Source organism: Carassius gibelio, chromosome A6 (genome assembly GCF_023724105.1).
Source record: "Carassius gibelio isolate Cgi1373 ecotype wild population from Czech Republic chromosome A6, carGib1.2-hapl.c, whole genome shotgun sequence".
Classification (NCBI taxonomy): domain Eukaryota; kingdom Metazoa; phylum Chordata; class Actinopteri; order Cypriniformes; family Cyprinidae; genus Carassius; species Carassius gibelio.
This window is the reverse complement of record NC_068376.1, coordinates 21,985,073-21,999,745: the sequence shown is the minus strand read 5'-3', so window position 1 is coordinate 21,999,745 and position 14,673 is coordinate 21,985,073. Positions and strand designations below refer to the sequence as shown.

At 36.1% G+C, this 14,673-nt stretch overlaps 1 protein-coding gene across 2 annotated transcripts in view; it reads right to left on the bottom strand.

Moving 5' to 3' along the window:
* Positions 1–14,673, bottom strand: part of slc9a7 (solute carrier family 9 member 7) — a 43,344-nt gene that overhangs the window by 16,898 nt on the left and 11,773 nt on the right. The window contains exons 2-13 of one of the 2 annotated variants that reach the window (XM_052599766.1): positions 14,356–14,558; positions 13,624–13,701; positions 11,287–11,363; positions 10,485–10,597; positions 10,218–10,323; positions 9,530–9,676; positions 8,795–8,895; positions 8,214–8,302; positions 5,573–5,686; positions 5,047–5,158; positions 4,470–4,623; positions 1,017–1,076 (exon numbers count right to left, since the gene is read on the bottom strand). In XM_052599766.1, the coding sequence (XP_052455726.1) occupies positions 1,017–1,076; positions 4,470–4,623; positions 5,047–5,158; positions 5,573–5,686; positions 8,214–8,302; positions 8,795–8,895; positions 9,530–9,676; positions 10,218–10,323; positions 10,485–10,597; positions 11,287–11,363; positions 13,624–13,701; positions 14,356–14,558 (1,354 nt within the window). The remainder of the gene's footprint in view (positions 1–1,016; positions 1,077–4,469; positions 4,624–5,046; positions 5,159–5,572; positions 5,687–8,213; positions 8,303–8,794; positions 8,896–9,529; positions 9,677–10,217; positions 10,324–10,484; positions 10,598–11,286; positions 11,364–13,623; positions 13,702–14,355; positions 14,559–14,673) is intronic. The other variant, XM_052599767.1, reaches the window with a different exon arrangement.

The window sequence follows — 14,673 nt, the reverse complement described above, 5'->3', positions numbered from 1 at the left end:
AGGTGTCAGTGGTTGTCTTTTGGACAACTGTCAAGTCAGCAGTCTTCCCCATGATTGTGTATCCTACAGAACTAGACTGAGAGACCATTTAAAGGCCTTTGCAGGTGTTTTGAGTTAATTAGCTGATTAGAGTGTGTCACCATGTGACTTCAATATTGAACCTTTTTCACAATATTCAAATTTTCTGAGATACTGAATTTGGGATTTTCCTTAATTGTCAGTTATAATCATCAAAATTAAAAGAAATAAACATTTGAAATATATCAGTCTGTGTGAAATTAATTAATATAATATACAAGTTTCACTTTTTGAATGAAATTAGTTAAATAAATAAACTTTTTGATGATATCCTAATTATATGACCTAATTATAAGCACATGTATACTACTTAATCCAATAATAGGAACAATGACAAAAAAAATATGGTTTAATTACATTTAATAGGTGATATACTGTATTCACCCTTTGTGTTTGGACTCTTTTGAAGAAAAAACAGACCAAAGCAACAAACAAAAAAATATATATATTTAAACTTAGTTGTGTATTCCTAAGCACTTAATAGGGTAAATGTGTGTATATTAGATGTGTGTAAATGTGTGTATTTTTACATCTACAGAGTTGTGTAATGCTTAAAAATATTATCTAATTTTTTAAAAGTTGTTGAATGTGGAATGCCAAGTGGGAAAAATTATTATATTAAGAAGAATTTGTTTAGATATTTGCATAGATATTTTCACCCCAGTGTGACAAAAAAATGTTGCTTTTCATTTTATTTTAATTTCAGTACACCATTGTAAAATAAAACAGGATAGGAACAGGAGCAGAAGCAGAACAGATTTCGCAGGAATACTGTAGGGATAGGAGTACAACAGAGTCGTAAGCATATAAGACATATGTGCCTGATTAATGCAGAAGCCCAGATATTAAAGTGTCAAACACCCACGCAAATGACTGCTGCTAATGTACATTTTACCAGATAAGGACACCACCACCAAGAGTGCAAAGTCCATCATCACCTGACGTAATTCCACAGTCTACGCAGCCTCTCCTTCTCCGCAGCAGTGGTCTCTCCAACCCTGAGCACAACACAGAACTCTTGAGACCAGCCCTGAAAACATCAAACATCCTGACAGCTTCTACTGAGAAAAGACTACAAAGGAGGTTTCTCTGACTGCAAAGATTGGTCTTTACATCTGTGTATTGTTATTTCCCTTTCTTGGTAGATAACTACATACGACATCACATGAAGAAGTGAGGGAATTAACATTTCCGAAAAAATGATGCAATGGCTAAATCTAGGCATTTTCCAAAGAATCAAATGATATACGTCAAAAGACATTTCAACTCTTTCTGCAAAACAGACATTTCTTTTCTGATACATAAAGTGTGTTTGGTGCTTCACATTCCTGCTCTGAATTGGCTCTCTGTGCACTGAGCTCAATGTTTACAGAGAAAGTGGAACCTCCCGGGACTGTTCTAGAAAAGGCAGAACTAGCCAACACAGAGGAAGAAAGTCTAAACCAATGCTGAAGAGAATTGTCTGGCTTCGGTCTTGATCAACACAGTCCAGGCCATTTCTAAACTGTCATAATAGTATATATAAGCTTTTCTTAATACTCATAGCACAGTTTATTAAAATGACAATAACAAACTTTTCCGAAATTAAAATGTTTACTTAAAAATGTAACGATTAAAATTGAAATATTAGAATAAAAGTATTGCAATGGCCACATGAATACCTTTGTGAAAAACAGCACTAAACGTGGATGTGAATGTAGCCATGCTTTGCATTCTAATGTCTTTTTTTCCCCCAGCACTCAGACATTACATTGACAAATGCCTGAAAGTACACCATCGATTCCAGTTTTTAAAGCGAGCTATGCAAAAGCCTCTCATTAATCTCAGGTGACCTAGTCAGCTTGAATAAAAGCAGTGGCACCCCATCTGTTTCTCTGAGCAAATATGAGCCTCTTCTCTCATCTCGACTTAAGTACAGTAGTTTTGCATTTTTTTCTAAAAAGTTAAATTGCACATTGATTAGCCTGCAGTTGCCCAAAGGCAGGAGACTACTACAGTGGAGTTAAGAATAGTGTGTATGTGTGAGTATTGGAGAGCAGCCCTCACACTCACTGGTGTAAGCTAGTCTAGGGGTCAATTGTAGTGCATTTATGGAAACGCAAAGCCTTCGGAGAGTCAGAGAGAATTACATCCATCAAATTTATTTGAAAAGTAGAACAACAAAAGGCCAGCAATGGAATCCCTAAATGCTCACCAAGCACAGTTGGCAGAAAAACCACTGCTGTTAATACACTAATACACCACGTGACCAAAGGATTGTTACTCTTGCTTTATAGTATGTAAACTAAAAAGACCCCAAATGTCTCTTTGATCTGCCAGTGCATTGTCCTACATGCATCATATTGCCAATAAACATGAAACTAAAGTTGCTGTGCTCTTACACTGAGTGAAGACGATTGGATTCTTTGTACCACTTCTGTGGTACAAAAAGTCAAATGACAATACAAAACAACTGAAAATGTTTACAAATCAACCCCATAAATTTGCAACTCAACCCATGCAAATGAACAATTAAGTCCACAATACTGCTGTAGAACAACCGCCCCACTCTATGCATAAAGAGTGAAATTAAAGGCACTTTAGAAAGAAACAGGAAACAAACAATATTTGAAACCATTACATTTCCCCACTGTAGAAACTCTTACTTCCCATCTTTGCATTTGGTACACATGCACTTGCATGCTGTGGTATATATATTATATGTATAAAGGTGTATGCACCACACCCTGCAAAACGCATTGTGTTTTTTTTTTTTTGTCAGCTCAGTTCCTAATTTTTACTGACATGTCAGGCAAACCTAAACATTCTGATTAAAACACAAATAGGAATTTAAAATGTAGATTATATAGTATACGTTCATGCTACACTCTTATTTTGAATAAGCTTTATTAATTTAAGTTATTAATTTATAAACTTCATAAAAATATTTTTATTTGTTTTTTATTTTTACATTTTACGTTTTACATATCAGCTCTCAATTACCCAAAGCCATTTATTTTTGTGTTTGAAAAGAACTTAAAACCATATCGGCCTGATTTGTTGGCATTGTCGGACAAAACAACTCATTTACAGAAATACTGTTGTTTATGTTGCTTAGATTCTTGCCCTTGTTTTATTTACCTCGTTGTGGTCACTCTAAGCATATCTGTGACTGGTTGAGTGCACAGCAGTTTTTCAGATAATAGCCTGAGCTTCTCGATCTCATTCTACAGCAGCTGCCATCAGCATCGGTCCTCAATAATCCTCTTTATTCGGACAAACTAGCAGCATTTATTAATGGCGCCGTACCAGCCAGCCCCTGCTGAGGACAGCCAGACAAACACCGGCTCTTGGCAACATAAACAACGCCAGCTCCTTTCCCATCTGCTTTTGAGTGGTTTATTTTCTGTGCACATTTCACAGCAGAACCAATCAAAAGGGAAGAGTGCACGGTTGACAAACAAACAAACAACATGTGAAATTAGCCACAGTCTTGACCGGATTCCTTTTATTCCCTCAATATGAATTCTGAAATAGTCATGAAGGGTCTTACTTAAGGAAAATTAAATGCTATTTATTTGTCAAAACATGCTTGAATAATCAAATTAATAAACATGTTAATGGTGAGCTTTTCTGCCACCTGCTGGACAGTCTGTATATGTCTTTTAATACAGTTATCAAAGTCTATCCAACTGAAAAACCTAATTTTACATTGTCAAGTGTTGCCTGACTGTTTAAAACTGGCTGTTATAGTGTTCTGAGTGACTGTAAGCACACTACTATGTGGCATATATTACTAGCCTAACCAATGTATCAGGTTCTACACTGGAAAAGACTAAAATGTTACTGTAAAAATCTGTTAACTGGTTAATTGTAAATTCCCTTACTATATATGTTTTTTTTTACTATTCGATCTAACATGGAATTTCATATAATTCTACAGTAAAATGCTATTAAATGTACAGTTTGTGGAAGTAAAAAAAGAATAAGTAATCTTATAATCTTATACTGATATTCCCCAAATTCCCTACACGACAGCTTACATTTGTTGGTGTTTCTTAATAGTTTTTAATATCACATTTTCATGTTTATTGCAAATTATTTTGTGGTGTTTTGTACATTCGTTTATGATATTTTGTGCACCTTCTATATATTAGTATTTACTTCGGCTTGTGGAAAAGCTGTTGAACTCTGATTTATCATGTAACTTTCTTTTCAAGCATGTGTGTGATTTTGGTGGTTGTCAGTATTTTTCCAGTCTCAGCTTTACCATCCTGGATGTAAACATTAAACACCTAAACATTCCTGCGAACAAATTGTAAAACTTCCCATGCATGAAAAATGTTCCTAAATCCATCACACTCTTAAAAATGGGTCAGACAGGGCACTGATTCAGTCTTTTGCACTCTGACCTGATATGTAGCCAGGACAGCATTGGCGTGGTGCCTCCTCCACACACCCAAACTGTGAAGAACACAATGAGCAGGGTCGTGGTGAACATCATCTGTCGGGCGTACGTAGCGGTGTCACGGATAGCCAGAGCGAATGCCATTGCCCCTCTCAGCCCTGCAGAGCACAAACACACACACACAGCAGTCACAATAGATTTTAGAAAGAATGACAGCCGTGCTACAAACAGAATGGCACTGCACTTAAGCAGGCAAACAGCCATCACACTCGATCAGTTGTGTTTTAAGGGCACTGCACTTTGCTGCCCTTTTAGCAGGGTGGTGTTCTGGTCTGAAGGGAGCTGCTCCACATCAAGAGCCGTTATTAGAGATGTTCAGATTCTGTTGCCACATTTCACTCTTAATTTAGATCTCGATAAGCTTCAGCAGGGTGCTGAAATCTACCAAGAGTTCACATCAAAGAGTTTGATATTAAAGGACACTACAAAACTGATTGCACGGATTTATTTTCTCCTTTACTGACTTTGTTTTCGCAAGAATCAGAGAAGAGGAAGTATGCCAGGTGTGCACCCCACCATACCTGCAAACATCATCATGTGTTGAAAGTTTCCTCTGATTTTGTGTCTTCGGCCCAGGTTAATCAGGAAAGACAGAGGGTAGATGTTCAAGGCCCTGCCAATAAAGATGGCTATCTAGTAGTCAAAATGTTAAAGAAAAATGTTTGAAAATTCAGCTTTGCTTTCACATGCATCCATTTTAAAACATACAAATAGAAAACAGTCTTTTAATTGTAGTAATTGCAGTCAAGTTTTACAATAGTAGTCTGTAATGTATTTTTAATCAGACAAATGAAGCATTGGTGAGCATGAGACTGCTTTCAACAAACCTAGTGGTCATAAATGACAAATAAAGATGATAAACCAAACAGGGACTTTTCCAGATGTTTTAGAGGATTTCAATGATTTGTCATCTTCTCTAACATACAGTCAAACTCATAAACTATCTGACTGAGGTCAATGCTAGGGGTTAATACACATTACCCCCCCCCCCCCCCCATGTAAAATTTGTAATGTAAAACATTCACTTCAACTGTTAAACAAGGATACAAAGGCTCCAAATATGAAAATGGGGCTGAAGACGTGTTTCTGAAAGGTGAAGAGTGCCAGGCCCATGTATGAGAAGATGAAGTTCTCTGCTAAGAAGTGCAGCACCTCAAACAACTGCAACAGCAAAGAAACATGCCACACATGAAGCCATATGCACCTGAAAACAGCACATTTGGTCAACAAAACAGCTAAAACAACAGTCACAAAAGCAATGAGAGAAACTCTTATCCACCTCTCTATACTCTACAAAGGCTTTTGTAACATATGATAGATCTAAGGCTGAGGCCGATATCTTCAATTCCTGTGATTATAATTTCTAAAGTCTGTAACTTTTAACCCTTGCCCACATGGAAAGAACCTATATGAGGATATATGAGTATATATGAAACCTTTATGCAGTTAAGTATATATATACTGGGGTTGAAACAATTAGTCGACATTATCGACAACGTCGACGATAAAACAAATTGTAGGCAAATGTTTTAGAGTAGTGGTTATCTCGTGGCTAACTAATGTGAGAGCCTGCAATAATGCGGTTTGACCAGTGTGGCGCTGTAGCACAAGACTGTATTACAGCTCTTCTGATTCAGTTCAAAGAAGAAGACGGTGCTTCAGTTAGGCCATCCTTAAAAATGTTCTTGTTTGCCGTAACCCGACTGACCCTGTCAATTTAGGACCCAAATTTTAGTCCGACCTATTTGCCGGTTGTAAATTTGCGTTGGGACAGACCAATTTTCTTTTACTCTTCAAACAACTAATACAAAAGCAATAAAATAATATTAACTATATTTTAGTAAGTATTGTAAATATATAAATTGCCTAGGCCTACATAAAAAAGAAAGCAAAGTTCGTTCTTTAAAAAAACCTCTGACATCATCTATGTTTGCACGGTGTCAAACTGTGGCCTGTGCGTTCGCTTCGTCTCATACTCTCATTCACTGTCAAGAGTCAACGGTTCTCACTTGGTAATGATGGCTGCGGCTGCAGTAAACAAAATGTTAGTGGTCAATGTTCAAAGTCATACGGGTTCGGGCACCATAATACATCTAAAAAATTATTTAAAACAGCTCGACACCACTTTAACTTGGCACGAAGTTCTGGAAAAACTGTGCCCAGATCTTTTCCATCACTTTCTCCCGTCTAGTCTAAAACCGTGACTGTGTCGACTGTCACTTCATATTCGAAAATCTATTGCACGAATCGATTGGACCAGCCAACACAAGTTTGGAAATGAAAATAGGAAATTGATTTTAACGACCTTCTCTCGGAGCACGTTCAGGTTTTTTTTTTTTTTTTTTTTGGAACAAGCGTCACGCGGCAACTGCAGCTTCGGACAAACACGCATAACAGCAAATAATACCTCTGCACAATTTTTCTTTTTACAACAGAAATGTGAATTCTGCCGGTATTCAGACAGTCTCATGCATACAAATTCGGGCTAGTATTGACTACCTATGCGATTTTTTGTTGTTGTTGACATTTCTAATCGTAAACATAGCCATGTTGAAGCCTGCAGTAAATGTTTTGCATTGTTATGGCAGTCCACTCTGCTTATTGTTTTTCGAGAATGTTGCACTCCTGTTTGTCAGTGTGCACGAAACTTCACGCCAATAAATCATCAGAAATATTGGTCACTACCAATATATTGAATCTTTACATTCGTCCTGCCTGTTGTCCATGGATTTCCCTATATTTGGTGTTATTTGCTGTATAAAATGCTTCTAGACATTCAAAATCTTTTTTACAATCGATACAATGAACACTTGTCGCTCAAATCAAACAGGATTTTTTTCAAAGTAGCAACCCAAGAAAGCAAAGTAAACGGTCTCTCATTTGTAGGTTGCATTGACACCTAGCGGTGGATGCAAGTAAAACAGTATAACAGTACCTCATTTTTTTTTCTTCTCACCTGAAATTCATGCAATAAATATGTTTTTGATAAAGATTTCAATTTGTTTGTGGTCAATATAGCCTGCATCAAAATGAGGTTTGCAATGATGCGCCTGAAGGCACGGGTTGAAGACCCAGTCAGTGACGTCACTATATGCTTATTTGTTTAAATTCATACCTACATAAACACCAATCACCAAAATTACTTTTTTTTTTTTTTTTTTACACAAACCTGAAAAAATACATATATAGACCTACCTACCGGCCCCTTTGAATTTTTTTTTACTGTTACTGCAAACCAAAATATTTTTAAGGATGGCCTTAACCTGAGAACCTGAGACTGCTGAGTGGCGTTTGGATGAATCTGTAAATATATACTGCGCACTTTCCTCTCAATAACTAAATAAACACAACAAAAACTGACCGCTATGTAAAAGCAGCACTTAAGAACCCATTTGTGCCACAGGGGTGTCGAAATTACTCTTCATCACAACACTTCATCACATTGCACTGCTCTGACGACACCACAGGGGCGATGGGAATTCACTTAGCAGTATCCCTCGACTTGTGGCACCCTTGCATCAAAGCATCTTTTGAAGTGGATTATGCAGGCCTCCCATCCCAAAAAAAACATCCTTGCTGCTTTTTTTCTACATACCTTACTTCTTCAAAGTTCACATCACTCTGGTTTTATACCAGCTGCTCTGGAAGCAACTCAAATCCCAATGTTCACAAGGCTAAAATATTTTACCTGTTTAGTGCGTTTAGTTGACTCCTCCGACAGATTGTTGTAGGTGTAATGGGCCTGTGTGATTCCACAGAACAGCACAGCGACAACACCTGGAACAGTAAAGGATATTAGCATCATTTGTGCATTTTTTTTCTGTCAAGTGGGTGGTGGGATACAATTTCAGTACAGGATGGAGAGGGCTAATAAAACAACCAGGTGATAAGTGCAAATGACCGAACACATTTACACATCAAGGACGTCAAATTTCAGCAACATGGCCTGCCCAGGAACAACAAAATGCAGGAAGTTTTTTTAGGTTTATGAATTTCATTTTGATATTTGTATGCAAAGAATTTGTCCTGAACATAATTTTTTGTCATGCTGATGAAGTAGATGAACAGATGATTTTCTAAAACCAGAAAATGATACTATTATTCCACTTGATATTTAACTAAAGCAGGAAATGTTGTGCCGTTCCTAGAGGGGAAGCAGCTGCAGCCCCGTATTACTAGATCATATTATATTATATTTTGACCTCTGGTTTACCCAGCAGATTAACCACTATGCTTTCATTACCAACCCATTCGAACACGAACACCCACCTGTGAATCCACAAGCTTCAGCCAGTAGAAAAGTACTCCAAGACATGAGGAAGAACAGAGCAGTCTCCAGCAGAGGAAAACAGTGCAGCTTGGTGAATTTTGTCACGTGGATAAAGTTAAGAATTTAAACCACACATCTGATTAAATAATAATTTAGCTAATCAAAAAAAGATTCAGATCAATAAAGATATACATTACGTTTTTGTTTTGTTTTGTTTTTTGGGGGGGGGGGCAGTGTGTCTTATACTCAAAGCTTGCTTTATTTGACCAAAAAAAGTAAAATTTAAAAAAATATATTACAATTTAAAATAACTATATTCTATTGTAATATATTTTCAATAGAATGACAAAGCAGAATTTTCAGCAGCCATTTCTCCAGAAATCATTCTAGTGTGTTGGTTCTCAAGAAATATTATCAAAAGATAAAACAGTTACACTGCTTCTCATTTTGGTGATAAATTTTTTCAGCATTCTTTCATGAATAGAAAGGTAAAAAAAACAGCATTTATTTGAAATTGAAAAAAGCAGCAATATATTTATTAATAATATATTCTTACTCCAAGTACTCTTCTCTTGACAGAAATCAGCGGCTGTTTAAAGGATAATTCTACAGTGTTACTAATTTTGCAAATAGGTAAAAGAATCAACATCACAATGAAGCCAAAAGGACATCAACACAACTTATTTTCATAAACCTAAACATATTTAGACTGATTTCATAGCAACATGCAAAAGGATATGAGGGCAGTGACTACTCCAGTGACTGCACCCATAGCGAAAGAGCCACTGAAGATGCCCAAGAAGATGCCCACCGATTTGAAGAAGGCAGAGGCATCGAATGTATGTGTGTTGGCTCCTGCAGGCTGATACGCTACAATTGACCTGCAAACCAAAGACAAAAAAACTAAGTTATTAAATGGACTGACTGTGCTGATCTGACTAGTACACCCAATGAAAAAGTACAGACTAAAGATAGAAATCCTGTCTTGACTTGACCTGAAGCATAATGTGAACCCCATTGTCAATACAGTGCACATTATTTTATTTATTAATAAAATAGACTGTTATTTTTTCATGTTATATTTTCCAAGCAAAGTCTTAACAACACAGTTTTGCTGTGATAATCCGACTTCATGGAAAGATTGTGTAAGTGGTGCTGAGAACAGGAAATCAGAAACAATCAGCCCTAGCTCATTGCGTCCAAAAGGGGGAGTGAAAGCACCGTCCTGAAACACTACTAGAGTTGCAGCATCATTAGTTTTTACTGTTCAGCATTACAGTGAAAATGTCCCCAGCACCCACTCTGAGCAGGCAGCCTGGGAAATCCCGCCAGCTGCCGCAGACATAACACGTGATTTGAACCTTTTTTTTGTAGCACCAGAAAAGGAACAAGAAAGTAATACTGTTTGAAAGTGGGACTTACGATGAAAGGACTATGGCGACTGCATCGTTCATAACACTCTCTCCAAACAGCAGTGCATAGAGATCACCATCAGCATGGAGCTCATTAAAGATCGCAAGCACGGTGACTAAAAATTACACCAACACACACATATTTCAGAAACATAATGGTACCGTGATTCTGAATGGTGATGAAAAACTTACTAGTCAGTTTGATAAAAACAAATGTCAGCAGTTCCTATAAATCTATAAAAGCAAGTTAAAATAGAGGAAGAGAGAGATGATGTACCTGGATCAGTGGCAGATATTATGGCACCAAAGAAGAGGCAGTCTGTGTAGTAGAACTTGTCAGTGAGTTGACCCAAAACCTGCATCATTTTCACTACGCCATACATGAGGTTTCTTAAACAAAAAAAAAAATATATATTTTTTTTAAATTAAGGCTTGTATGACCACAAATCAAAAGTAAGATGTGTTTATAATAGACATTTCAATACTATTTTTATTATTTGCTTAGTATTGAAATGTTCTTTGTATGTATAAAACACGCAGGTATCAAACTATGGTACATTGTCCAAAATGTGGAGTATAAAAAGCACACCGCTAAACCAAAAGCCAAGTTGACTTTCCATTGTGTAATCTGATAAATTAACAGATTGAGATTAAACCAGATTTTGAATATGTTTGACACTTTTGACTTGACTTTTTTTGCATTAAGACTGTGTAGACTCCAACCCTACCCCTAACAGCAAATGAAGAAACTAATCTGATGGTGACTGATTACTGGTCCCATAAATCCCACTACATGCCTGAACCTGGCTGGCATGTTAATGGTTAGCACCAAAAATAACTTTTTTTAATAGTTTAGGTTAAAAAAAAAAAAGTGTATGGATTTGATCACTAAATTTAAATCACTTTAGTAACTGGCCATGGTCAACTTTTTTTTTTCCACTTAAATCTTCATCAAAAGTAGTCACACCTTCTGCTTCTTGCATAAAATTAAGGATTCTGATGCATATCACGGCTGATCCACTGTCTGTATGTAAAAAGTTCCATGGTCAGTGGGAATTTCATGAACATTAGTGACTTACCCAATGACAAAACAGGAAATGGCTGTGCCCAAGAAAGCATAAGTTATGATGGATCCTAGGTTTCTGAAGAAGTGTCTCTGGAGGAACAAGGAAGAGCATGTCAAAACAAAAAAGCTTTAAAAATATCCTTGTCCTGAGAAAACAGTTCAACCTCTGTTGTATGTATTTTTATATAATAAATACTATATCAGCAAATGCGGTTTAATTTATTAAAAGAAATAGTAAAAACAGTAATATTGTGAAATATTAATCAGTTTAAAAATTTTAAATATAATATATTCCTATGATTGCATGCTGATTTGGTGCTCAAGAAACATTTCTTATCAATATTGAAAACAGTTGTGTTCATTAACATTTTTGTTAAAAGCATAATATAATTTCTTTAACAGCAAGTAAAAAAACAACAGCATTTATATGAAATAGGGTTTTTGTACCAATAAATGTCTTTACAGTGACTTCTGGTCACTTAAGTGTGTCATTACTGAATAAAAGCATACATTTCTTTGGAAAAAAATTTAAAATCGTAAAATAAATTAAAAAAAGAAATCTTACTGAGCCCAAAACACAGTACTCGTGAAACAGACAGTGAAATTAAGGTTAAAATGAACAAATGAATAGATATAAATAAATCTGACTTTCCTGCTCATGATGTACAGTGTCACAAGACTATTAGTCTTCATCTTGACATTTTTATCTTTTATTTCTCTATCCTTGCTTGTTTACAGAGCAAGATAGATGTTTTTTTTCCTGTGTGACTATCAGTCACAATATGCTGAGTCACTCTGTTGCTACATAGTGCAGCAACTACAAGATATACTGATATTAAACACTACTGTGTTAAAATCATAAAAAAATAAAAAATAAAAATAAAAAAATAAATAAATATAGACACACACACTCGGATTTAATACTTTAGATTCTGTTAAGTGGAACTGATAGTATTAAACAACAACAGAAAACAATCAAATTTGGTAAAATTAATAAATGAGTTCACAATGGACGAAGGACCTGTTGACCTGTTGGAAAAACAGAAACTGTAATTCTGGGAAATTCTGGGGAGTTTTCTGTGGGAGTTTTTTAGTGGCTTTAAAGTGATAGTTAAGGCAAAAATGTACATTTTCTCATTATTTGCTCATCTGTTTCCCAATCCCAACCTTTAAGACTTAACTCTAGATCTTTAAGACCTGCTCAATTTGAGACGAAGGCTCAGTGTGAAATTTTGGTGCGGTCAACATTTTAATTTCAGTTACTGCCAAAGTTCCTACAACCTCTGAGCTGCACACTTTTCCTCCATTCTGTAAGGTTCATCAAAAAAGTGGTACAAAGAGAGGAAACAATGTGTCTCAAACACACACAGCTGGAAAAAACCCTATTCCTCTCACTTCCTCAGGGCTTCCCTGCTCGCTCAGCACAATCTGAAACTTCACATTAATATCTGGAATCCAGAAGTGATATCCACCCGATAAACACTGCAGTCAAATAAAATATTTGAACAGATAATATATGGTCATTCTGTTACATTACAATCTGATCTACACAACTGGTGAAATTATGCATTGGAGTTTACATGGCAGAGTGTGCTACAGGGATCTCTGCGACTAAGAGCCCTTTTTACATGGACAGTGCAGTAGTGAAAACTTTAGTTAATTTGACACAAACGAAAATGATAAAGAACAGAAGTACACTGTGTTAAATATGTTGTACTATTGTGTACTTGGGTGTCAAACACAACAAAACAAAAATATCTCTTTTTGGATGAACTATGACTTTAAAGATTTCCAGTAAGTGTAAAAAAACAATATGAAAAATACTTAGCAATGCCTCTGTATACTACTTCAAATGTGTCTGTATTGTGCCGATACTGTTTACTACCAAAAAGTTCTGTAATTCTTTATAAATAGCCCAAAGTAACTCTGTAACCCACTGAATTACAGGTCATGGGGAACAATAACACTAGTAAACACTCAAATTATACCTGGCTTTTAAAAGACAAAAGGACACAATCTGACTTGCCAAGTTAAATACACATTAACTTAACTATAACCCAATTTAAAAGGTGCCAGTGTAATATGAGTGAAGTCTGACCAGCTCTTAGACACCCTTGATCATAAGTGTCTGTTCTGTTTTGTACTTCTCTCTTGCAGTTAGGCTAATCTTCCGCTGAAGCAGAACGGTGAGAGGACAGAGATCATGTTGCATTAGACTAGATCGTATCTAAAAATTTCTTAATATAAAGGGGTAAAGTAGCACCTTCATGAATGAACATGCTACTAAACAAGCAAATTGAAAGCTAAAGCTGTGTACAGGTAACTGTCCAGCACACAATATCGCTCATACCTTTTTGAGGCTGTATCCGGCGTGGAATATGATGGGAGGCAGCAGAATGTTGAAAAACACCTCTGGGTCAAAGGTCAACTGCAATAAAAAAAAGTAATGTTACAAACAAATGTTTATGATAGATACAATGTGTAGTTTGCAATTGTTAATCCTGTGTAGATGTATTTTAATTGAAAAACTTTTTTTTGAACTTGTCTATTTTAGCGTAAACAACAAACATTCGGAGGATGTTGATGTGTCTTAACGATATGCTTTCAAGTTATTCATTTATCTTTGATGTCTGTTCATGGTTCAGATCAAAAGCAGGGGATATTAATTTAATTTCATAATTCATAACTTTTGAGTTTCTTTCTTTTGTTAAACTTAAAAGAGGATATTTTGAAGAACTTGGGCAACAAATAAGTTGCTGGTCCCTTTTTACTCCCATAGTATAGAAAAAAAGTTTTAGTTTTAATAATTTTAGTACTACAACTTATTTTGGTTTGTTTACAAGGAAACATTTCTGATTTTCCAAGTTTAAAGTTTTTCTAAGGTTTTCTAAGTTCTTCATTTAATATTTATATTTTATTTCAGCCTTATGTCAACTAACAAAATGATTTTTATTTTTAGATAACAACAACAACACTGCTGCACAGGTGACAGAAATTAAACCTCAAAATGAAATTTCTCCCTCTGCTGCAGGTTTATCAGAAGTGTGTGTATACGTGTGTATGTACACCTCTGCTCACATACCTTGCGTAACATGTCATTCTGCTCCACACTGTGGATTTCTCTAAGGTTGATCTCCCCCTTGAGTGTGTACTCAAACAACTTTCCGCTAACGTTGAGGAGCACCGTGCTGACAGGACCCTCTTGCAGGGTGCAGCTCGGAGGAGTTTTATTATGGTAACTGGTGGAGGGAATGCCATACCGCAAAATAACACCCACCAACAGACCTGTTCGACACACAGAAGATAAAGCACTCACATACACATTCAATACATTGGCTTAGTCTGTGAAAAAGGAAACTAGGGCTCGGTATCGATTCAGATGACCCGATTCAATTTGATT